The 26102-nt window shown below is 39.4% G+C and overlaps 1 protein-coding gene across 3 annotated transcripts; it reads left to right on the top strand.

The window, feature by feature from the left end:
• The first annotated feature begins 5140 nt into the window (after positions 1–5140).
• On the top strand, positions 5141–25251 carry gem (GTP binding protein overexpressed in skeletal muscle). Of its 3 annotated transcripts, none has more exons than XM_072570227.1 (5): positions 5141–5306; positions 5998–6339; positions 17125–17201; positions 18170–18374; positions 21924–25251. In XM_072570227.1, the coding sequence occupies exons 2-5, from the start codon at positions 6018–6020 to the stop codon at positions 22199–22201; spliced, it is 882 nt and encodes a 293-aa protein (XP_072426328.1). In that variant the 5' UTR covers positions 5141–5306; positions 5998–6017; the 3' UTR covers positions 22202–25251. The 3 variants fall into 3 exon arrangements, with proteins under 3 accessions (XP_072426328.1, XP_072426329.1, XP_072426330.1); XM_072570228.1 differs by having other exon boundaries at positions 5210–5306; positions 5842–6339; XM_072570229.1 differs by lacking the exons at positions 5141–5306; positions 5998–6339 and adding an exon at positions 6671–6880.
• Positions 25252–26102: the final 851 nt, after the last annotated feature.

A 26102-nucleotide genomic window follows, 5' to 3' on the forward strand; every position in this document is an offset into this window, starting at 1 on the left:
ATTTATTGCCCATTCCTAAACGCCCTTGAGAAGAAGATGCTGAGTTGCCTTTTTGAATTTGTGTAATGTTTGGGGAGCAGGAACACTCACATTAATATTAGGATTGGAATCCAGGAGAAGTGATATATTTCAAGCATACACCATCCTGACTTGTAAATGGAACTTGCAGAAGGGTCGTGTACCTACGTACCTGATGCTCTTGTCCTTCTAGATGATAAAAATTGGTTTAGAAGGTGTGTTAAGGGAACCTAGATTAACTTAAACGGTGCATCTTGTAGACAGTGCATACTGCTACCATAATGCGCCAATCATGGGGTAAGTGAATGTTGAAAATGGATTGCTGTTGAGAAAGCTTGTAGCTTTAGATGTGACACATCTGTTACAGAAGATGTGGGAAAGCGCTTGACCACAGTCGTGGGGGTGGGGGTGGCATTTGTTCAGAAGAATTAAAGATATCTGTTAATGTCAATGGGTCAGTGTAAACAAGGTGATAGCATTTGTTCACTTGTGGAATGTGTGGCAGTACTTCCTTCTCACCCCAGGGCTGGAAGATTGCACATTTTCACAGTAGGATGTCAGATAACTAAAACTTCTGGTTATATCAAAAACTCTTAACAAAGCTCATACTCAATAGGAAAATAACTTGTAATTTAATAAGCTGAGTGGAATAAGCACATAATAGAACAATCCTAATACATTTTCATGTGTACCACAATGAGCAGGTCTGAATTTATGAAACTCAGCTCCCTCATCTTGACTGATCTGGGAAGTGAATGTCTCATTACCCTTACAGGCTAGGAAAACATGAAGGCTGAAAGTTGGAAGATGTTCATGTGTGAGTGAGAAAGAGAAAACATTCTTCTGTAAATTACATTCATTGACCCAAGGGTTCAAGGGACATGGAGAGAGGGAGAGAGACAGGATGGAAGCTAGTGGAAAGTTTAACTCTTTATGATCTGATTTGAGTGTGCATTGGCTTATCATGGATTGAATATGTGTGTGTGTGTTGTTCCCTGGAGTTTGAGATCTGGGAATGTTATGTATTTAATTTGTATTCTGGGAATCTAAGATGATTTTAAAAGGAAAAAGCCATTTTGTAGGACAGTGATACTGAACATGTTAGCTGAGCAAGATTACCTCATGACCTTTTCCCACATAATTTAGACTAGTCTCTTGTTAGACTAGTCTCATGTGGCATTTTTGTAATTTTAATATCAATTTCTGTATAAAGTTAGCTGTTTGCAGCAATAAGCGCGGGGTGGGGTGGGGGGGGTGGGGTTAAGCCAAAGAGAGCTCTTAGGGTTAAGAGTTGGTACCACTACTCTGCTAAAGGCTTTAGAACCTCAGCTCAAGCCTGGCTTGTAGGTATCTATGTTATAGTGTAACATTTATGCCATTAGTAAATAAAGGTAATAATTTTAACTAAACTGTCTGTAAGAGTTATATTCCAGATTACCACAGAGTACAATCTCCAAGAAGAACCAAGAGAGGCTACAGATCATGTCCATTAGGGATCTCCTGAGCGACCTCAGATAGGTACTTTAACACTGTATTTCTTGTGTTGTTGAAGCAGCACTGATGTTGGCAAATGAAAAATATTCCATTACACTCTTGACTTGTGCTTTGGGAGTGAGTCACTTGCCACAGTGGTCACAGCCTCTGACCTGCTTTTGTTGCTACAGTATTAATAAGGCTGTCCAGTTCAGCCTCAAGTCAATGTTAGCCACTAAATTATTGATAGTGCTGGGATTCTGTAGTGGTAATAGTAATGAATGTCAAGGGCAGATGGTCATTACCTGGTGGCAAAAATGCTAGTAGCTTTCAATTAGCCCCAGCCTAAATGTTGTACCGGTTTTGCTATGTTTGGACATCAATATTTGAATAGTTATGGATGCTGGTGAATATTGTACTGTTATCAACAATATTCTAACTTATGACCTTATGATAGGGAAGCTAATTGATAAAGCAGCTGAAGATAGTTGTACCTAGAACACTGCTCTGAAGTATTCCAGTGATGACTTGGCTCTGAGGCGAATGACTTCCAGCAATCAGAACCATCTTCCGTTGCACTACTAAAACATGAATGATGGGGAGATTTCCCCGATTTCTATTGCCTTTAGTTTTGCTTGGGCACTTTGCTACCACATTCTGCCGAATACTGTCATGACATCAGGGGTGAACATTCTTCTCTCACTATGTATTCATCTCTTCTGTCCATGTTTGGGATGTAATGAGATTTAGGAACTGAGCGGCCCTGGTGGAATCCAAACTAAGTAGGTTATTGCTCAGCAAATTCTGCTTGATAGCACTGCAAGTGGCACCTTCTAATACTGTACTGATGAAGGGGGTAAAAATTGAGCATGTTGGATTATATCTTGCTTTTTGTGTTAGCTGACGGGCAACGATCATCTTGAACAAAAGAGAATATAACCATTTCCCCTGGATTTTCACTGGCATTACTATCACTGAATTCTTCATTATCCATATCCATATAGGTAACTATTGACCAAGATCTTAATTGGGCCAGCCCTATAAATACTGTGGCTACAATAGCAAGATGGACACTGGAATTCTAGAGTGAACAATTTACCTCCTGACTCTATTCATCATCTGCAAGATACAAGTCAGCAGAATGATGGAAAACCCTGTACTTGGCTGTGTGAATGTAACTCCAGCAACAACCAAATACTTGACAGGATCTGGACCAAAGCATCATATTTGACCAGTATCTCTTCCAACAAAATAAACATTCAGTCAGCATACTACAGCAACAGTGTGTACCATATATTAGATGCAGCATCAATCCTAGAGTCCTTCAACAACACTGGTCTGGAAAAAAGAAAGCAGACAAATTGGGACAACACTGCCTGCAAGTTCTGTGATGTGCAGGTGATAAAACTAAATATTAACCTTGCTGGAGAGCTTGATCAAGTACTAGCTCTGCTGCAGAAAACTTTGAAAACCTGGTTTAGCAAAGCTGTGGGAATACACCATAAAATAGTTGGTATGTTGGGCAGCCTGTCAATTAACTTGCATTTAATAGCTTTGAATGTGAAGGAATCCAGTGTGTCTGGGTTTTGCAGATCATTGGGGCTTATTTGCCAAATGTGGAATGAGTGGTCAGCTTTCTAAATAAGACAGCAGTGTCCAACTTAATGGAACTTCCCCAGGCAGTTTTCATGGCAGCCAGCCATGGATGGATGGTTATAATATTTAGCTCTGGATGTAATATTGACAGGAACTTCCAGAGTGTCACATTACTCATGCACTGTCTCATGCAGAGCCCAAGGTGTGTTGAGACAGTCTCGAGAAAAAAAATATATGAAAGGCACCTGCTCTCCTCACTCCAGATGACAGCATGCATGCGTCACCAGTACTGCGCTTGTTAGGTGCCATAGATAGCTGGAGTAAGCTGCCCAGTGCAAGGCAAAATGCTGCAGTCAGCAACTAGGCTCTGGCAGGACCTACAGTGACTTGAAGGAACCCATCATGTGACCTCACTGAATGTTTCACATCTCCCAAATAGAGCCCATAGTAGCCAATAGCAGTACTCAGACACTGACCCAGGTATACTTTTTCAGAAAGACAATTCTAAATTCACAGGAATGGCTGGGATTCGGAAATTTAGAGTTCCATATCCAAATTTTATAGCTTGTTATTTTTACTTATCTTTGATAACACTAATCTTTATCATTAAAACTGACCATGACTGAATTTCAATTGAATGGCAACTTCTGGAGGATATTGAACTTTATTTCATCACCTATAGTTTTCTGGCATTGGTCAAATATTAAATTTGACATGTGTAATTTTACTTAACTGACTTTGTTTACAATTATTTCAAAATTCGAAAATACTACAAAATATAAGTTTTCACAAATGGTTTGCTAAAAGCAGGGTTCTACTACCAGCAAAACTATTAAAATTGAACTCCATCAATTTCTCTCACATTTCTAAGATTGCTTTGCTCTTTCGCCGTCTTGCACAATGTACTTTTTCATGGGTTAAAGCACTATCCAATGCCTTATCCCAGTTGGCCTTTCTTTAGCAGTGAACGCAGAAGTGAACGTTCAACGTGGAGGAACCAATAACGGAAAGGAATTCCAGTCCCCATCCTCAGCCAGGATCAGTATGTCCACGGATTAAAGGCAGTTTGCTAATCCTTACAAGCATAGCATTGTTAAATCTACCAATACTACTCTTACAACTCAAACTATCCTGCGGGATCAGTACGGGAGTCTATGACAATACTATTTTCCATTAACAGAAAGGATAAATATTTGTTTTATTTTAGCAAGCGTCTGATGTTCTGTTGACGCCTGTGGGGGAACATCAAAAAGTATGGGTTTGCTCCACGGTTGCTGTAATAATGTTATTTTAGATCTAGGTTTATTCCTTTCTGGATATGAAAAAGATATATAGTTTCGGTTTCTGGTCTGCACTACCATTGCGTTGGTTCATCCAATACGAATTTCGTTAATTTTCAATTGCTGGTGAAGGTGGGGATGCATGCGGTTCAAACCGAGGGTTACCCCGAAATTTGGTTTCTCGAGCATGATGTAAATAAAGAAATTTGAAACACAAGTTAGATATGGGTCTGCAGATCTCCTGATCCCAGCTATTCCTGTCATGCTTGCAGTGTCCTCTCAAAAAATACTTAAGTATAACTTTCAATGAGCTATACTTGTGTAAAATATACATCTAACAAGGAGCTGACATCTTCAGAACACTGCCCGTTCTGCGACACAGAAGTGGAGACAGGCGGAGCCATGATCACGATGCCTCGTTATGAAGCCGCCTTGGGGACTTGGGTACAACTTGCAGACTCCTTCCGTACTTCAGCAAAATCATTGCTAACTATATTGTATAACTCCATCTGGCCACTTTTCTCATTTAAACTGAACATTTTGCTTAATGTTCATTCGTGTCTTTTCAATGTTACAGTGTTAGTTGAGGTTGAATTACATCACAAGCTACTTGCACCGTTACTTTCTTTTCCTGTTCATATCAGAACCCTCCTAACTTTCTCACATCCTTCTGGAGGGGGAGGGGGTATTGGAAGAGGAGGAGGAGACGATGGGATTTGTGGTCTGTTTTAAAATCTCCAGGAGCTGTCAGGGGAGCTTGGAGTTTTAGTGACATCACGGAAAAGCCCTGTTCTGATCTGATCTGCTTAATATAAACCAGAGGAGAGATCAGAAAGAATTAGAGCCAGGACGACAACACCATCGGGGGGGGTATGTATAAATCAGCACCCGCAGACTTCTTCAATTAGAAATAACCCAGAACGGCAAAGAGACTGCAGGGTAAGATGTTTTATCCACAAACTATTACGCTTAGTGTATTTTGAATAGCATTTTTCTTTAAAAATATATTATATCTTAATGCAATTGTCAAATCAATTAAGGGCTGTTCCTAAACAATTACGAATGTCACCGAGTGTTGTCTTTCTTCAGTGTAGACAAGACTTAATATTTGTGAAATATATTAACGATATAAATTTGCAAGATATTAGTGAGTGGTGAAAGAGGGAGGCTTGGCTTTTCAATGTTAGTCTCCCACCTTCTTTTTCCCCAAATGCGAAAGTCCATTAGTTTTGTCCTTTTACCCAGAATGCTAACCCCAGGCGTCCTGGAAAAGTTTACGAGCAAAGAACTTTAACCAAAGAGAGGAGAGAGATCTGGAGAGAAGGTGGCCAATTCAACTAATTGCAAACAAGTCCGATTGGGCTCGAAACGTGAATTCTGTTTCTCCCTCCACAAATCCTTACGGAGTCGCTCAGTTTCTCTGCCACTATCTGATTGTAGTTTCCGGAGTAACTGGGTCCTTTGTATTCCGTAGGGTTTGTTAATGATGAACCAACGATGGAAGGAGCTCACAGTCAAGGAGTCCCCCAGGCACAAACCGAATGTTTTTGAATTGTTCGCCCTGATCGGTAAAATCAACAGTCGTTTACCTGTGCTCAGTCTATTGAATCGCTCTGATCTTTGTTGGCAGTGCCCTGTGTGGTGTGAAACATGACTTTAAACGACACTAGGAGGCGAAGTAGCTCGTCGTTGACGCCGGTGCCCGTACAGCAGCGTTGGAGCATTCCAGCAGACGGCAGGCAGCTGTGGAGGGGAGACACGCATGTGGTGCGATCGAAATCCTGCATGAACCCTGGAGAACCCTGCAGAGGGAGCTGGTCCTCTGAGTCCTCCGACTCGGTCATATCCACTGATTCCGGCAACAACCTGTACAGGGTGGTCCTGATTGGAGAAACAGGAGTTGGAAAGTCCACATTGACAAGTATATTTGCTGGACTGCAAAACAATCTGGAGAACTGGGGCGTTTTGGGCGGTAAGAATTCTGATACCGTGCACCCTTCATTTTCGTTTTCAAGAAATAATTTGCACTGCACCTCCATGTTTCACAGCCAACGAAGTACGTCTGAATTATAATCGCTGTTGTAAAGTGAGAACGCACGATTTCCGTTCTGTGCAGAGCAAAACTTCCACAAACTTGCACTGAGATCAACGTTCAGGTGTGGCAGGACTGTAGACCTTAAATCTGATTCATTGACTGTGAGATCGTTCAGTTGTGTCATTGATCTGCTGCTCTCGCTGCTTGGCATGTAGCTTTACCAGGTTGACACCTCATTTTTAGGTAGACTTTCCTGCTCTCTTCTTTGAACTAAAATGGATGTCCTGGCTTGTTGGGGATGGGAGATATGACAGTTCACGAGATTGCAGACTTTGTTTGAGTACAGTTCTGCTGCTGGTGATTGGCCAAAGCACGTCATGGATGCCCAGTCTTGAGTTGCTAGGTCTGTTCAAAATCTATGCCATTCAGCATGGTAGTATTTCCATGCAATGTGATAGAGGGTATCCTAAATGTGAAGGTAGGAATTCATTTTCATAGGACTGTGCGGTGATCATTCCAACCAATACGATGTGTAGATACATCTGCTATAAATAAATTATGATGCAGCGGTGCTGGTGTTGGACTGGGGTGGACAAAGTTAAAAATTACACAACACCAGTTTATAGTCCAATAGGTTTATTTGGAAGTACAATCTTCAGGAGCATTGCTCCTTAGATTAGTGAGAATAAGGTCAAGAAAATTTATTGCTCTTGTTAGTTCATTCACTTAGCACAGGCCCAGTGTTGCCAGGGTTGGAGGGTTTGAGCTATAGGGAGAGGCTGAATAGGCTGAAGCTGTTTTCCCTGGAGCGTCAGAGGCTGAGGGGTGACCTTGGCGAGGTTTATAAAATCATGAGGGGCATGGATAGGGTTAATAGACAAGGTTATTTCCCTGGGGTGGGGGAGTCCAGAACTAGAGGACATGGATTTAGGGTGAGAGGGGAAAGATTTAAAAAGGACCTAAGGGGTAACATTTTCATACAAAGGGTGTTGCATCTAGGGAATGAGCTGTCAGAGGAAGTGGTGGTGGCTGGTACAATTGCAACATTTAAAAGCTATCTGGATCGGTATATGAATAGAAAGGGTTTAGAGGGATGTGGGCCAAATGCTGGCAAATAGGACTAGATTAATTTAGGATATTGAGTTGGACTGAAAGGTCTGTTTTCATGCTGTAAGTTTCTATAACTCTATGTACTTTTAGGATTTGGTCAGTTTTGTAAATAATGGTCTTGTCAAGACATGTCTTGGTGGTTGACATTGACGTTCTCTACCCAGAATATATTCTGTAGTCTTGCGACCATAAATGCTTCTCCAAGTGGTGTTAATATGGACAATAGTCATCTAAAAGCTGAGAGGGGAGTGGTAGATAGTAATTAGCAGGAGGTTTCCTTGCTGATTTGACCTGATGCCAGGAGACTTCATGATCGTAGTCATTGTGGAGGACTCGCAGGGCAACTCCTTTCTACTTGATTCCTATTGTGCCACCACCTCTCATGGGTTTGTCCTGCCAGTTGGAATGTAATGAAAGATAGTGATGGTGGTGCCTGGGACATAGCCATTCCCATGGAATCCTATCTGATAGACAGGACCAGGCTGTTCCTTGCCTGGTCTGTGGATCAGGTCTCTCTATGGCCAATCCACCTAAGTTTGGTATATATTCCCAGATGTCAGTAAGGAAAGTTTACAAGGTTGCCTTTTGTGGTTAGTTAATTATTGCTAGGTGGTTTATATATTTTCATTCATTTTATCAGACTTTGTAACAAGTAGATATGACTGAGGCGCCTGCTAAGTTATTTCAGTTAAAGTTAACCACATCGTTGTGTGTCTGGAGTTGCATGCAGTCGAAATGTCAGTTCTCCTGCTCCTCGGAAGCTGCCTGACCTGCTGTGCTTTTCCAGCACCACGCGCTCAATTCTGATCTCCAGCATCTGCAGTCCTCACTTTTGCATACTTAGGTTGACAGCAAGGCAAGCCCTTGGCCATTAATTAGCTGCCCAAATGAAAGCCACAACAAAATGACTGTTTTCCTCACACCCCAAGTGTCTGTTCCACTTTTCAGCCTGGTGGTGGGCTTCAGAAACTCACAGGAAAAAATTCTGCCCAGAATATTTTTTCATATCTCGACCATCACCTTCCTTCTCATTATAATTTCAGACATTACTGTGTCTAATATGCCATATTCACTTTAATTAATTTCTTAAGTAACTATGGAAATGTTTAAAGTCTCTTTTTGTTTCTTGCTAGTCTTCTCAATTCTTTCTTTTTTCTTTTTCAATGTCATCCATTCTAAAATCTAAATTGTAAAATCCTCCAAACTATCATACTTCCTGTTCCTTTTGGCAACATTACGAACGTCTTGGCAATATCTTTAAATTTCATGTAAGGATCTTGTAACTCTTCTTATTAGTCACATTTGGATAATTTTTTGTGAAATTTTTGCACCTTCAAGGAATGTATATTTCATAGAATCCCTACAGTGTGGAAGCAAGCCATCTGGCCCATCAAGTACATGCTGACATCACCCAGATCCACTCCCTATTCTATTCCTGTAACCCTAAATTTCTCATGACCAATCCGCCTAATCTGCACATTTTTGGATTGTGGGAGGAAACCAGACCACATAGAGGAATTCTCGTAGACACAGGAAAAATGTGTAAACTCCACCCAAGGGTGGAATCAAACACAAGTCCCTGGCCTGTGAGGCAGCCCCATTATTCTTTAAAGATGTACCATTATCCTTATAACATAATTTCCTAATCAACCTAAACCAAAGTGATTGATACCCTCTAAGCTAAACCAATCTACATGTTCATTATCACATCCACTGGCATAAACATTGTTCCCTCTGTAAATGGCAGGCAATGGCTGTAATTTTCAGTTTACAGCATGCATTGTAAGAGATTGTCAGAGCTTCTTTGAGAGCACCTCCAAATCTCACAATGAGTTGATTTAGACATCTATGCCCATTCTTTTGCAGTCATGAATATAATCCCAGAAATCTACACATCAATATTGTGGAAAAAGAACATGTCTGCATGGAATCGTAGCAGCTCAAGAATAGGTTCCATCACCACATCCTCAAGCACAACTAGGGATGGGTAATAAATCCTGGCCTTAACAATAATGCCAATTTCTGGTAATTAAACCTTTAAATATTCATTTTGCCTCTGCAAAATTCCTGTGCCAGTACATTTTTTTTATGCAATACATTAACACCATATCTGACAAATCTACAAGATTTGTGGAATTGTAGAAAATTCAGGCTTTCAAATAAAATTGAATGGGCGGTTGAGGGAATTGAACTTGTAGGAATAATGGTTAGAGCAGAGAAATTAATTTGGTTACTCAACAAAATGCTGGCATGGACTCAGAGAGCTGAATGGTCTCCTATGTGGCTTGACATTTTTATATCTTTAGTATCTCAAGCATAATTTGTTGTTGAGTAAAGAATCAGAACCTTAAGCCTACATTCCTTTTGGGAGCTTCTTGTAACGTTACCACCTCAATCTGAGAAATCTGTGTGTAGGTGTAGCTGTTTCCTTAGCTGTCTTTTTTCAGTTCACAATATACTATTTGCGGGATGACCTTTAAATCTGAGAGTTCGAAAATTCATTACTGCAAATTCAGGAGATTGAGATCAATATTTATGTGGTTGTTTTTACTTATTTTAGTCATAGGCTGCAATATTTTAATCAACAGTTTAATAACTTTTTTGAATGAGCTCAGTTGAGTATGGTTTGGAGTAAGTTATCCAGTTCAGTAGTATATTGTGTTTTAAACAGACTGCATTTCTTGGTTCCTCTTGTAACTAAACATAACATGCAATTGAAAACTGAAGGTAACTAGGTATTTTTAAATGGTCATACACTTCCAGATCAGATAGGTCTTGAACCTGGGCCTTATGGACCGGAGGTAGGGGCACTACCACTGTTCCACAAGAGCCCTTGACTGAAGATAAATAGATGTTTTATAGACAATAGGTGCAGGAGTAGGCCATTCTGCCCTTCAAGCCAACCATTATGATCATGGCTGATCATCCACAATCAGTATCCTGTTCTTGCCTTATCCCCATCACCCTTGATTCCACTATCCTTAAGAGCTCTATCCAACTCTTTCTTGAAAGTATCCAGAGACTTGGCCTCCACAGCCTTCTGGGGCAGAGTATTTTCACATCTGCTTTAGTCGACACAACTTAAAATTTCCTGACCAACATGAGTCATTGAATAATGCGAAGGAAAAGGAATCAAGACAGGTTATTTCCTATCGAGCCGAAGATTGGAAGCTTGACTGAGCTAATTCAGCAGATAGAGGATCTAAAATGGGAATTCTGGACTAGCTATAAATTGGTTTAATTCTAAGCCTCTGTAAAAGCATGATAATGTTACTATTAGAAGTTGCTGTCGGAGTTCTGAAATTGACTGAAGAAGGGGATAAATAGGATCTTGTGCTGTGGTCATGTCCCCACGTCTGAGCCAGGAGACTTAGATTAGATTACCTACAGTGTGGAAACAGGCCCTTCGGCCCAACAAGTCCACACCGACCCTTCGAAGAGTAACCCACCCAGACCCACTTCCCTCCAACTAATGCACCTGTCACTATGGGCAATTTTGCATGGCCAATTCACCTGACCTGTGCATCTTTAGACTTAGGCTAAGTCCCACTTGCTTCAGAAGTGTGTCGTGACATATCTGAACAGGTTAATTAAAGGAGGGAATAAATTAACTTGTAACTTCAACTCATTAAAAGCAACCCAGGGACTAATACTCTTTAGCAACTGTAGATTTATCAATTTTACACTGTACTGGGTATAAAATTTAAAATCTTCCTCATATGCAATAAACACAATTGACATGATAAAAAGGAAAGCTATAAGGTCTTGTACTGAGTTTAGGTCTTATTATCCATTAATAGGACATGAATGTCATGGGCAAAGGCAGCATTTGTTTCCCATCCTTAAATGATATTGTAAAGATATCGATGAGCTATTCTTGAGCTATTGCGGACTATGTGGGGTAGGTACATCTCCAATGTTGTTACGTGGAGAGTTCCTGGATGTTGACAGTGGATACAGTGACAGCAAGGGAGCAGTGATATAGCTTCAAGTGGAGCAGAGTTTGTAACCTGGAGAGGAATTTTTCAGGTGGTAAAGTTCCTTTGCATCTTTAACCTTGCCCTTTTAGATGGTAGAGGTCACAGGTTTGAACGATTCTGTCAAAGGTGTCAAGGTGAATTGCTGCAGTGCATACTTCAGATGGTATGCACAATTGTGCACCAGTTGTGAAGTGACTGACTGTTTAAACTGGTAAACAGCGTTCTGATCCAACAGGCTACTTTCCCCTGAATAGAGTTGAACTTTTTTCACTAATACTCACCATTGTGACTTGTGTTAATTGATGTTGGGAAGTTTCAGAAGTCAAGAGATGAGCCACAGCATTCCTAGCCTCGGACCTACTCATATCTTAGGGATTACGGTTTCATTTCCACCATGGCAGATAGTGGAATTTGAACTCAATAGAACTTTTTAATTATAATCTAGCTTGACAATGTAACTATTGTTATTGTTGTAAACAAGTTTGCTAATATCCTGTAGGGAAGGAAATCTGTCATCCTTACCTAGTTTGGCCTACATGGTCATTTAAATCTGTAGCAAAGTCTTTGACTTTTAACTGCCCTCTGAAATAGCATTGCAAGTTACACAGTTGTAACCAAACTGCTAAAAAGACTAAACAAAAGAATGAAACCAGACAGAACACCAGAATTGACCTAGATAACGGAAACGACAATGGTAAACCCAAGGCAATCATTTCTGCACAATCCTCCCTAATAATATCTCATGGACGAGTCAAGCATTAGCCTAACACAGTCATAATTACAGACACTGGCTAAGACACAATTATCACCTTCCCTAGATATGTCCTATCCCACTTGCAGGACAGAGCCATCAGAGGTGGAGGCGCAATGGGATATGATCAGGAAGGAGTTGTACTGGGAGCCCTCAACATTGTCTGCAAGCTCCACAAAGTCTCATGGCAGCAAGTCAACTGGAGCAAGGAAACCTCATGCTGATTACAACTGACTGCTCTTTCTATCTGTTTGTCTCTCCCAGTCTCTGTCTCTCCCAGTCTCTGTCTCTCCCAGTCTCTGTCTCTCCCAGTCTCTGTCTCTCCCAGTCTCTGTCTCTCCCAGTCTCTCTCTCTCCCAGTCTCTCTCTCTCTCTCTCTCTCTCTGTCTCTTTCTCTGTCTCTGCCTGTCTCTCTTTCTGTCTCTGTCTCTCTCTGTCTGTCTCTCTCTCTCTTTGTCCCTCCTCTCTCTTTCTCTCTCTATCCCCCTTCCTCATCTCTCCAACCTGCTCACCCTTCTACCTGGCTGATACACCAGTACTCCACCATGTTGAACATGATTTGGTGGAAGCCCAGAGGTGGTAAAGGGCATAGCATGTACCCTGGCTTCAATGTCCACAAGTGACTCAGTGCACCAGAATGGACTGAGCTGGTCAAATGCCAGAAGACATAGATGCTAAGCTGTGTTTGTAGCAAATGGAGAAGTAACCAACTAAAGGAAAAACCATCTATTTAACCATATCCTCATCAAGTCACCTTTCACAGGCTGGTCCGTCTACGTCAGTATGTGTAGGAGTGACTACCATGCAATAATTGTGGAGACAACAGTCCTGACTTCAAGTTGAAGTTATTTTCCATTCCACCATTGTAAATGGGCAGGCTCCAAACAAATCCAGCAACTCAAAACTGGGTATCTATCAGGCACTGTGGTCTATCAGCAGCAACAGAATTGTATTCAACCACAATCTGTAACCTCATGCTGAGATGTTGCTATTCCTATGAAGCCAGGTGATCAATCCTGGTTCAATAAAGAGTGTAGGAAGGCATGCCATCACCATCAGGCCCATCGAAAAATAAAGTGTCAACCTCATGAATCTATAACACAGCACTGCTTTCATGCCAAACAGCAGAAGCAATACTTGATGGGGAGGGCTTAATGATCCCACAATCAATGGATCAGATCTAAGCTCTGCAGTTCTGTCTCACCCAGTTGCAAATGGTGGTGGACAGTTAAATAACTAATGCAGGTGGGGCTCCACAAATATCTTTGTAATCAATAGTGAAGGAGCCCAGCAAATTGACGCAAATGACAAGGCTGAAAATTTCATTCAGCTGATTTATTTTGGCTTCTTTATAAGTATCCAACATCACAGATGGCAGTTTTCAGCCAATTAGATTCATTCCATGTGATGTTAAGAATTGACTGAAGACAATAGATACTGCAAAAAACTATGGGCCATGACAACATTCCAGAAATAGTACGAAAGACCTGTTTGCCATAAATAGCTACACCCCTAGGCAAGCTGTACCAGCTACAGTATTGGCATCTAGCTGACAATATGAAAAAATCCCTAGATACATCCTATGCACAAAAATAATGGGCGAGATGCAAGCTGCCTTATTAACACCCATCCATCTATTCCCGACCATTAGCAAAGTGATAAAAGGGACCGTCAACAGTGCTATTTCCAAAGAACTAACTTACTCAGTTTGAGTTCCTCCATTTTACTCCTTACTTCATTTGTAGCTTTGTGACAAACATGGACATAAAGAGCTGAACTCCAGAGTAAGTTGAGAGTAAGTACCTTTGACATTAAACAGTATTTGACTGAATGTGGCAGCAAAAGCATTAGAAAAACTGAAGTCAATGGGAACTGGGGATAAATCTTTCTGCTGGTCGGAGTCGTACCTGTCACAGAGAAAAACGGTTGTGGTTGTTGGAGGTTGATCATCTTGGCCACATCAAAATAATATTCAAGGCCCAACTATTGACAGCTGCTTCAAAAATGACCTTGCCCATCCACGTCAGAAGGCCAGATTTTATGATAATTACTGATGGTTTCATAATATTCAATGCCATTTACAATTCCTCAGACATTGAAGCAGTCTGTGTCCACATGTAGCAAGACCTGGATGACATCCAGGCTGAGGCTGTTAAGTGCCAGTCAATGACCATCTCCATAAAAAAAGAATCGAACCATTCACACCTTAATATTCAATAACATTACCATCACTGAATCGCCCACAATCAATGTCCTTGAGGTTACCAATAATTAGAGGCTTAATTGAACTAGCCTTATGAACATTTTGGCTATGGCAGCAGTTCAAAGACTTGGAATTGTGTGGCATTCAATAGCATTACCACTATCAATATCCTGGGACTACCAATGAGCAAAAGAAGAACTGCACTAGACACAGGCCAGATGCTGGAAATCCTGATGCAGGTACTCCACTTCCTGATCCCCAAAAACTGTTCACAATATATAAGGCCAAAGCCAGGAGTATGAAGGTATACTCTCCAATTTTCTGATAGCTCCGTTCCAACAAAACTTAAGAAGCTGACACCATCGGAACAAAGCAGCCACTTAACTGACACCACATCCACCACTTCAACACTCCCTGCTTTCACCATCAATGCTCAGGGGCAGCAGTGTATACTATGTATAAGATGTCCTGCAGCAATTCACCAAGGCTTCTTTAACAGCACCTTCCAAACCCATGCCCATCACCACCTAAAGATTTAAGGGCAGCAGCAGCATGGGACCGCCATTAAGTTTCCCTCCAAGCCACGTATCATCCTGATATGGAACTATACATCGTTGTTGCTTCAATGTTGCTGTGTCAAAATCCTGGAACTCCTTTCCCCTACAGTGTTGTGGATGTTCCTGCACCTCAATGATGGTAGCTGTTCAGAACGAAACCAATTATCCACTCCTCAAAGGCATTTTGGGATGTTGGTCTAGCTTAGGAGTCATGAATGTTACTGAATGTTGTGCAGTCATCAGCAGGCATCTCCCATTTTTGCCTTTATTTTGGAAATAAGGTCATTGATCAAGCAGCTGAAGATGACTGGGCCTTAGAACCTATCTTGAGGAGCTCTTAGTGATGTCCTAGGACGCAGATGAATGACCTTCATCAATCACAACCATCTTCCTTTGGGATTGAATGACTCCAAGCAGTGGAGAGTTTGTCTCTGATTCCCATTGTTTTCAAGTATAGGAACAGGCATTGGCCATTCAGCCCCTTGAACATGTTCTGCCAAGTCAATGATATCATGGCTGATCTGTGGCGTAAGTCCTTATAACTATCTATGGCCCATATCCTTTAGTACCTTTGCTTAACAAAACACAATCTATATCAGATTCAAAATGAACAACTGATCTAGCATCAAGTGCCATTAGGGGAAGGGAGTGCCTAATCTCTAATACCATTTGTGTGTAGAAATTCATCCTTACATTTCCTGAGCAGTCTGGCCCTTATTTTTAGACTATGCCCCCTTAATTCTAGAATTTACAACCAGTGGAAAGAGTTTTATCTTTATCTATTCTGCCTTTCCCTGATAATATCTTGAAATTAGGTCAGGTCACCCCTTAACCTTCTAAATGCCATACTTCATCAAATCTGAAGTAAAGGACACATCAGACAAAAATGAGATATTGAACTGAGTACTCCTGGGGATTCAAAACTGAGCATTTATTGCAGAGTCAGTATTGCTGGATAATACTGTTGATGTCACCTTCCACCATATTGTTGATAGGACTGTAATGTGCTGTTTTGGACATTGTCAGGTTCCATATTCTTTGCTGTGTACACCACTGGGAGTTTTAACCTGCAGCTTTCTGCAATGTACCTCTGTCTTGTGTGTTTCTTGCTGAAGCTGGATGTCAGAAAGACGGTTGTCCAAATTTATTTCTCAAAACCCCACCTAAAAAAAGTTATTTAATTATACCATCAGTATTCAGTGTTTAAATATAATTTCTCTCAAAATAACTTTTTAGGACATTATAGTTTGGCCATTGTTGGAGAACTGCATGCAGTTCTGGTCAATACACTGCAGGCTGGATGCAGTTATGACAGAGAGGATGTTGAAGACATTCACGGGGATGTTACAAAAACAGAAATTGTTGGAAAAGCTCAGTACGTCTGGCAGCATCTGTGGAGAGAAATCACAGTTAACGTATCAGATTGAGTAACCCTTCCTCAGTTCTGATTCTACTCCGGAGATACTGCCAGACCTGCTGAGTTTTTCCAGCAATTTCTGTATGTGTTTCTGATTTACAGCATCCAGAGTTCTTTCTGTTTTCACTAGGATGTTACCTATGTCTGGAGCAAATCAGCTGTGAAGAGAGGCTGAGTAGGCTGGGACTGTTTTCCCTTGAAGGTTGAAGGAAAACCTGATTGAGGTATACAAATTAATGAGGAGCAAAGACAGAGAGAAACCTTTCTCATTAGTCAACTACCAAGGAGCATAAACTTAATGTAAGTCATCAACTGTAAAGTCATCAAACAATCCCAAGCTGCTTCATAGAAAAGCTTCCCAACAAACCTGATGCCTGACTACGTAAGTAGACATTAGCACAGGTAGCCAAAGCTCAGTCTATGAAGGAGATTTTAAGTACTGACTTACAGTAGGACAGGAGAAGAAAGGGCTTATTGAGAGAAATCAATTAATAATTAGATGGCTGAAAGCACAGCTACCAAATGAGCTAAAGGCCAAAATTGATCAAGGTCATTTATAGTAGTTTGTCAGTGCCATACAGTGTACCTCAGCAACTATCTATATGGGTTAATTGTCATTGATCTGTGACATTCTTCTATTTATTAAATTGCTAAATTTCCATAATGTGTTCACTTATAAATGTCATTTTCCTTACTCTTTGTAGAAGACACCTATGAGCGAACAATCACTGTAGATGGAGAGGGAGCTACCCTTGTTGTGATGGACACGTGGGAAAATAAGGTAGTACAACAATTTTTTAACGCTTGGAATGCAAGTGTATGAGTTGACCATGTAGTATAGAGTGGTGGATTTCTCCTATAGTTGACACATGCTAAGTCTGGAAAGCTAACCTTAGTGCTATAATACTGCATGTTTTATGTCCCTGGTAAAGTAACCTAATAACAATAATTAACCCTGCTAACATAACAGCCACCACATCTGGAGGAAAGAAAATGCTACGTAGAACATTTTGAGTTGCTGCAACAAGGAAACTATATAAGCACAAATATTACATATTTATGTTTCACACGTTTCTACTATCAATAGAACTATCCCTGAAGATTCCTTTGTAAATAGATCAATAATCGGAACAAAGGTGACCTTAAATTTTTTCAGAAAAGGAACAAATGATAAGATTGTGGCAAATTCCTTCCAGAACTGTGCCAAGTATTCATTTTGCATTTAAGAAATTTCAGAATATGCAGCCCATAAACTGCTGATGACAATAATGGGCTATCAGTGCCAATCACATACGTTGTACAAACAGATTTAATTTCAGTATTTATAGATAATCATTCCTTAAAAAGAAAAGCTTAGTTTGTTTATTCAGTATTCAAGCCAATCACCTTAAAAGGATGCATTAATTAGATGTTAATGACTCTGAGGATGATGCCGTGGAAATTAATCCAGAAAAGCCACATGAGAAATTCAGGTGTGAAATGGTTAAATATGCTGTACATTTTGCTTCATGAAGATTATGCCAACAAATTTCTAAACCTAACAATAAATCAGTTGATCTGAGTAAATAGTACCAGCTGCAGTTTCTGTTCAGTTGAGTTTCCTTAACAGCTGGTTTCTTTTGCATTGTAATTCACAGCAGCCTATAAACTGTAAAACATATTCTTTCAGTTGTTGCATCCAATCATTTTTCTATTTCTAGAATTAAAATAGAAGCTGACATCTTAGCCTTTACTTTTGTCCGCTGGTAGGATGAAGACAACTGGAAACAGAATCATTGTATGCTGATAGGCGATGCATATCTCATTGTATACTCCATCACTGACAGAGCAAGCTTTGAGAAAGCTTCTGAGCTTCGCATCCAGCTCCGGCGAACACGACAGGCTGAGGATATTCCAATTATATTAGTCGGGAACAAGTGTGACCTTGTGCGATGTCGAGAAGTTTCTGTGGCAGGTATGTCTCCTGTTTTACTCAGTAATCCAGATTGGGATGTGAATAAGTTGATTCTTGTTTTTTTTAAATCAACATTGCCTACTTTGGGTTTTGCTTGTTTGATTTGACTACATGGTGAATACTGGAGGTGGTTAGTAGTTAAAAACAGTATGTGATAGCACTTCTGGCTATAAAACAAAAGAGCTCTCTTCTTGGTGTCCACCAATATTCCTGATGCTTTTAGAGAGGGAGGTGGACACCACAAGGGTGGAGTTCCTATCCTCCTTTCCAACTCCATTTGATTTAGCCCCCTTTCCCTCTCCCTACCTCTGTCTCCCCTTTGGTAGCCTGCATTGCCCTTAACAGGCTTTTCATGTAGATTATTCAATTGGAAACGCAGCTGATTTACTGGTGGTGGTTAATGGACGAAAACTAAATGCTGGCGATTTGGTGGTGGGAAAAAGCCATTCGATTCTATGTGATAACACTTCTAATTAATAAAAAAACAAAAAGAGAAATAAGGAAAAAGGAGCTGTCTTATTAATTGGATGACTTGTTACATTGTTAGTTTGGTATATTTTTGAAAAAGAACCATTTTTTTCAGTATAGGTTTCAGCATGTGGATAGAGAAAAGGTCCAGAAGGAAAAGATAGAAACTGGTGTTTGTGCTAAACTATAGATTGACAATAAAACAGTTGTACATCCCATAAAGTCTTTTGCTTCTTAATTCAACATATAGATATCAGTCTGTTAAGCAGTACCATTGTAATCGCCACATGGAAGACATTTTGATGGTAGCACTGACACAGAATATACTCTGTGTGGGGAACTTCATTGTCCATTACCAAGATGGCTTGGTAGTACCACTGATCAAGTTGATTGAATTCTGAATGACATACCTGACAGATTGGACCTGTAACAGGAGGTGAAAGAACCAATAAGAGGAAAAAAAACTTCATTCTCACCAATCTGCCTATTGTATGATTCTGGATTAGTGGTGCTGGAAGAGCCCAGCAGTTCAGGCAGCATCCAAGTAGCTTCGAATCGACATTTCGGGCAAAAGCCCTTCCAGTATCTGCAGTCATTGTTTTTACCTGCCTATTGTATGACACTATTGATAGAAGAGGAGTCCATAGCACACTCCTTTTGGAAACAAAGTTCAGTCTTGCATCATTGTGTGTGGCTGTACCTCTGTTGGACCTCAACACTATTTTGTTGATTTGACAAAAGCCTTTGACCCAGGCATCAGTGAGGACTCTTGGAAAGTAATAGATAAATTTATTTGCTCTCAATGATTTAATAGTCCTATGACAATATGTTTGTCCTGGATAATGGTGTCTTCTGAACCATTCCCAGTCATTAATGGAGTTAAACCAGACTGTGTATTCGCACCAATCCTCTACAGCATGGATTTCTTGGCCATGCTGCCCAATGCCTTCCAAGTCAGTGAAGTCATATGTCACATGGATGAAAAGATGCTCAAACTAAGAAGACACCAGGCAAAGACCAAGATCTCCAGCAACATACCTTGCAGTTTCCTGTTTGCCAGAAACTATGACTGGTTGCTTATCCAGAAATTAACATGCAATGTTATATAGATTTGCCTGTCCAATCTAGGAATGCTTTCTCCATGACAAATTTGGATCCGTTACTTTTCATAGCTTGCAGAGATGTTACTCGCTGGTTGAAAGCTGAAGTAAATCATCTGTACATGCTTGCTGGCATTGCTGAGTACACCATGAGAAGGCAAGCCACGCCAAAGTAGCAAGTAAAAAGCAGGCTAGTTGCCTTATCACCATTTCTTCCAACAAGAGTCATCATCAAAGAAACTCAAGTAGAGTAACTTCTTATTTACACTCTAATCCCTAGACTGTAAGTCCCACAGCTGCTGCCTTGCTGATTGCTGAGCATGGCTGCAGATGAAGACACAGGAATTGTCTAATGATCTAGATCAATCCATTTGATCAAGAAACAGTAGGATATAGAGTCATATGTCTCAATTACTTCAGATCTGGTGTTGGCTGCTATAAGATCCTAATGCAAGCATTAGGATACAGAAATCTGTCAACTGGATTGCAGGGACAAATCCCAAACAATGTGAAATTTCCTAAATTTCCCTCCATTATTAGAATTGATGATGTCCAACTCTTTGAGATCGAACCTACATGGAACAATAAACAGGGAAGGTGTAGCAACATGATAGAAAAGGTAACCTCCTCTACAACATGGAAGGACAAGGACAACACTACCTCCCTACCATCCTCTCTAAGGCACACACCATCCTGACTTAGAACTATATCATCATTCTTTTAGTGTCATTGGGTCAAATTCCCAGAACTCTCTCGTTCACAGCACTCTAGGTACATCACATGAACTGTAGTTGTTCAAGAATGTTGTTCACCACTTTCCCAAGAGGACTTAGAGATGGACAATAAATGCTAATCTTCCCATCAAGAAAGGTTTGAAAAGATTTAGAAGAGCCATAGTGTTTCCCTTTTACATTTAAGAACAGTCCTCTTTATAAGACCCCTTACTCCTTCTCTCCATCCCCTCCAAGACTCTTTAGCTGATCTTACCAACCATTTTAGGGAGAGGAGCGCTCCAAGTTAAGTCTTAAGCTACCAAAGGCATATATATTGTTGGATTTCCCCCAACCAAATAGAGTTTGGTTGAATCAAGGTGAGTGCATTTCACAACCTACTCTGAGCTTCCAATTTTCAAAATCTTGGAGGTGTACTGTTATTGTAAACATTCATGACCAACATTCAGATTATTATTATTATTATTATTGTTGTTGTAGTTGCATAAAGAATCTGAACTCTGAAGTAATTTCAATCACTGTCACAATAAGGAGTTGGCTGGGAATGCTCTCCAGTTTTGCAGCCTCCTGATACTTGCTGTCAGAACTGATGAATAAACCAGTTGGGGAAATAACTAAGGATTTCTGGTCTGGAGTCAATACCTTAAAACTTACGGGAATGATCAAGATTGGCCAATATTTGGAAAAAAGAAAAAAACCCATGAATGCAAGGATTTTGTAGCATGATGGATCCTAATCTCTCATGTCAGTATTCAAAGAAAACCAATGATTTCTGCTTCACCAACAAAAACACTCAGAAATTTAATTGATTCATCATTTTGTTCTTCAGATTGGTTGCATTGTTTGCATAACAGTTTTTTTGTACTTTTGAAGTACATTGTGTGTCTGACAATTTGAGAAATTCTGACTTGATAAAGCACAACATAGATGCAAGTATTATTTATTATTAATACACCGTTTCAGCAGTTGGTATGTCAGTAGATGCAAAACTCACCAAGTTGCAGTGATCACAACTAGCAGTACACAACCAGTTAAATCTCAATTATTTCCAGTTGCACTTGCTTTACTTGGGGGAACACCTTACTTCCAACCATAACATTAAAGACTTTGCAATTCATATAAAAAATTTCAAAGAATTCTGCATCACTTGTTGAAGAACAGATTGGCAACAGCCAAATGACTAATTTTGTTAAGCAGAAGGCAGATGTATGTCTTCTCTTTTAAACATTGAATTTTTTTTTCATTTGCAGAGGGCAGATCTTGTGCTGTTGTTTTTGACTGCAAGTTCATCGAGACCTCTGCTGCAGTCCAGCACAATGTACAAGAACTCTTTGAAGGAATTGTGCGACAGGTACGGCTCAGGAGAGACAGCAAAGAAGTAAATGAGCGAAGAATGGCACTGTACAAAAGAAGGGAGAGCTTCCCTAGGAAGGCCCGACGCTTTTTGGATAGAATCGTTGCAAAGAACAATAAAAAAATGGCTTATAAAGTGAGATCAAAATCTTGTCATGATCTTTCTGTACTATAAAATGTACAGATAGACATGAAAGTAGTGACTTAATCATCAAGCTATTATTGTGAGGGATAAAACACTGAAAATGCTGGAAATACTGGCAGCATCTGTGGAGGGAGAAACACTTCAGATTGATGTCCTTACATTAGAACCTTCTGCATTTGGATTATTGGAAGGTTATGGGATAATCAATCTATATTAGATGGCAATCTATTGGACTCAGTTCGTTTACAATATATTTGAATTAACAATGACACAACTTCCTGTGTTGGTGAATTTTCTCCATTGCCTGTCAGTGAGGCACCTGAAACGTGGACTTGCTTCGGGTTACATATCCCAAAAGGAATTGTGACAGGGAAGTTTTAAACTACAAGCATTTCTACCATAAAAAGAATTTTTAACCTTCTGATGAAGGCCTGCTTTTCTAAAAAAAGAGAAAATTAACAGTAAGATGAAATAGAGGTTGATCGTTCTTGTTCTGTTCCATACTCTGCCTTATGATTGTTAGCCAAAGGTCACAATTGTGTTCTGTCATGACTTTCTGTTACCATAGACAGTGGAACATGACAACTGCAGTTCAGCTACATGACCACATTTATCGCACTAAATTAATATTTTCTTCCTTTAAGTGAAGAAACTTTGAAGCGGCATTTGAGTGCTTGATTATTATGACAGCAACAAACAAAGTATTGTCAGACATGCCAAAGATAGGAGTATCATTTGGTATAGTCGTGTAAGTATCCTCAAAATGAATCATGTTGAGTTTCCAAAACAAAACCTTTTGGACAATTATTTGCTATTACAGTAAGGATGATCACTTCCACCAATTGTCCCACTTAAGAAGAAAGATAAGAAATATGTTTTGATATCTGATATTGTTGGTCTGTATCAGCCACCAGGAATTATGAGGGGACTATATGGAAATTTTTGTCTCCTTCCATGACAACACAAATGTCTTACTGATCAACCTGTCTCCAGTATTTTACTTGGTACAGCTGGGAGGAGAGAAGGGGCGAATTTGTGTTTTTGGCACATTAATATCTCAAAATGCTGCACCCTGATCATATTCACCACGAGAATGGATGAAAAGAGCATGAGATCTAAAATTGAACCATCAAATTTTATGCTATAGAAGGAGATATTCAGTTCAACAAACTTATACCGTATGTAACTTTGTTCCAATCCCCTGAAAGCTATTATTCATTTCTTAATACGTTTTAGATTTTGTAACTTTCCAACCTTTTTACTGTCAGTATTAAAAGTGTGCTTTATTTAAAATGCCGTTGTTTATATGAACAAATATGATGAACAAACTAACATCTTTCTGAACTGCATTATATCCCTTTTGAATAGGTTTAATTTTTACTACATTATATGTAGCTTTATATATTTTTCCAAACAAGGTTTGTGTATTTATTATGAACAATCTAACCAGATGTCTTTTATAATGAAATGTTGACAATATTTTGTATTTATTTTGTAAGTTTCTACTTATAATATTCTACTTTTAAGCAAAATAATGTACTTTATTAATTTTACTACAAAATGATTACCTTCAAATTATTACTTTGTGTAAAGTATGCTGGTTTGTACTTCAAACAATCTGTGCATTATGGTGAAAGAAGGTCTATTGAAACTGTAAGATTCTAAGCATTAGAGTCAATAATCAGGTTTTTCAAAATTAAGCTTTTTTTATATGTCCAGACAACTAAATTCTCCAATTTGTTTGCAGAGAAACTTTAGCTCCTGAAATAAATTTGTTATTTTTCTTTTTGTCTGTTAATCAACAGTTTTGTATTTTTGTTTGTTCAATGTAAACTCTTACATATTGTTGACATTCAGTGTTGTGGAACTGTTTAACTTATGATATTTTCAAGGATGTGCAATTTCCACATATAAAAACCATGAAAAGCAACTTAGTAAGACATTTTGCAGCCTATATCCCAAAATAATATAAAAGCTCTATTTGAAGAAAATCTGATGTTTATTTTCTGATTTTGATTGAATCCATCTTAAAAGGATTGAATATTTCAATCTGTCTGCTCTTTGTTGTTCAGTTAAATATGTTTTCACTGTGAGATGAATGTGAGTATTTCTGATTGTTTGGGAATGAGATGGAAATTAGTTTCAGGTAGTTAATGAACAACAGGTTGTGGGAAAATTACTAATCTATGCATTCATGAATAAATGACTTCCATCGAATGGCAAATAATTTTTGGATTATTGCTGATTTACTTAATTATGTACAGTAGTCCCCCTGTACCCGTGGGGGATTTGTTCCAAGACTTGGCGTGGAAGCCCGAAACTGTGAATAGGAGCAAACCCATTTATTTAAATGTGAAATTTACCTTCCCGGTAGGCCCATGATTCCGGAAGGTTCCCCCTAATATGTTTGGGCCACGATAAACCAAAGGTAACTAAAACCACAGAAAACAATTACAGGGGATCACCCTGTAATTAATCAGTAACTTTTAGAGTACGTGAATAGAGGACTGTGAACAGTGACACCTTCATTGATTTTCAATAGGTAGCTACCACTTTGAGAAATGCAGGAAAAAAAACTAGATTAGTCTTATTAAAGAAATCTCGCCAATGAATATGGTAGAAAAATAATGCATGGAGAATCAAGAGATTTACTTTTTAAAAAAATGCAATGACCAATTCCTTTTAGATATCTTTGGGAAATCAAACAAAAATTGTTTTGGTCCTGTTGAACTTTTATTTAAATTTGTTATTTTAATTTGCAATAAATCTCCTGCATGATGTTTAATAAAGAGAGTGAGGTATAAATGTGACTGAATGAGAATCATAATCTGGTCTTGAAATTGGTCCTTTACTTTTTAGACAATGTTTTGAAATTGCCATCTATAACAGAACAAAATTAAATTGTTCAATATTATTTTCTCAGTTTCAAGATCTTCATGCAATTGACAATTCAGTTTATATTCAATTTTATACTTTGTTTCTACACTTCAATGGAGAAATAATATGGCTCCATATTTGTACTGGAACATTGCTTTTAATCATCAAAGTATATCATTCATATAACAACATACAGATATTTAATAAAATCCTTTTTTCAAAAGAAATACGCATTTCAATGGGTTTTATTGTATGGTGTATATATTGTGTATTTTTTCATTACTTATGGCTACCGAGCATGAGTGACTTCACATGCCTTAAGTGAATTAGGGCAATGTTGAGTTGGGAAGCTTCCCACTTTGCCAAATCTATCTTCTTTAAAATTAGTTTGGTTCTGAGGAGGTGGAAAGTAATGGAATCAGGTCTGCTGCCACCCGAGGGAACAAGGCAGCTGGGCAGAAAATGGAATCAACATGCGAGAAGGCCCACCTCTATTTACTCATGCTTTGAAGTTGGACTGGGGTGTACACAGTTAAAAAATCACACAACACCAGGCTATAGTCCAACAGGCTTATTTGGAAGCACTAGCTTTCAGTGCGCTGCTCCTTCAGGTGGTTGTGGAGAATAAGGTTGTAAGATACAGAATTTATAGCAAAAGTTTGCAGAGTGATGTAACTGAAATTATAAATTGGAAAAGACCTCGATTGTTTAAGTCTCTCATCTTTTAGAATGACCATGCGGGTTTCAGTTCTTTCATATGTAAATCACAAAACCTTTTTTTAAAAGTTCCATTCTCAAGTGAATTTTAACAAATGGTGTCATGTTGGCCCAGATAACGTATTGAAGGTGTGAGCTTCTGTATGTGAGGCTGCCTGTGCCATAATGGTCAGACTGATTCTAATCTAAAAAAATGGATTTACAGAATCTTACATGGATTCATGCAGTTTTTGAACAAAGTACTGACCCCCCGAACAGTAACCCACCCAGACTCATTCCTGTACCCTATATTCACTCCTGACTAATAACCTACACTATGGGCAATTTAGCATGGCCA

This window comes from Chiloscyllium punctatum, chromosome 5, assembly GCF_047496795.1.
Source record: "Chiloscyllium punctatum isolate Juve2018m chromosome 5, sChiPun1.3, whole genome shotgun sequence".
In the NCBI taxonomy this organism is placed as follows: domain Eukaryota; kingdom Metazoa; phylum Chordata; class Chondrichthyes; order Orectolobiformes; family Hemiscylliidae; genus Chiloscyllium; species Chiloscyllium punctatum.

What these genes read in the sequence shown, in the direction of transcription:
- gem (XM_072570227.1), top strand. Translation starts at nt 6,018, where the DNA reads ATGACTTTAAACGACACTAGGAGGCGAAGTAGCTCGTCGTTGACGCCG. An exon ending in GAACTGGGGCGTTTTGGGCG is followed by an intron (nt 6,340 to 17,124) that starts GTAAGAATTCTG and finishes TACTCTTTGTAG; the next exon opens with AAGACACCTATGAGCGAACA. An exon ending in TCGAGAAGTTTCTGTGGCAG is followed by an intron (nt 18,375 to 21,923) that starts GTATGTCTCCTG and finishes TTTCATTTGCAG; the next exon opens with AGGGCAGATCTTGTGCTGTT.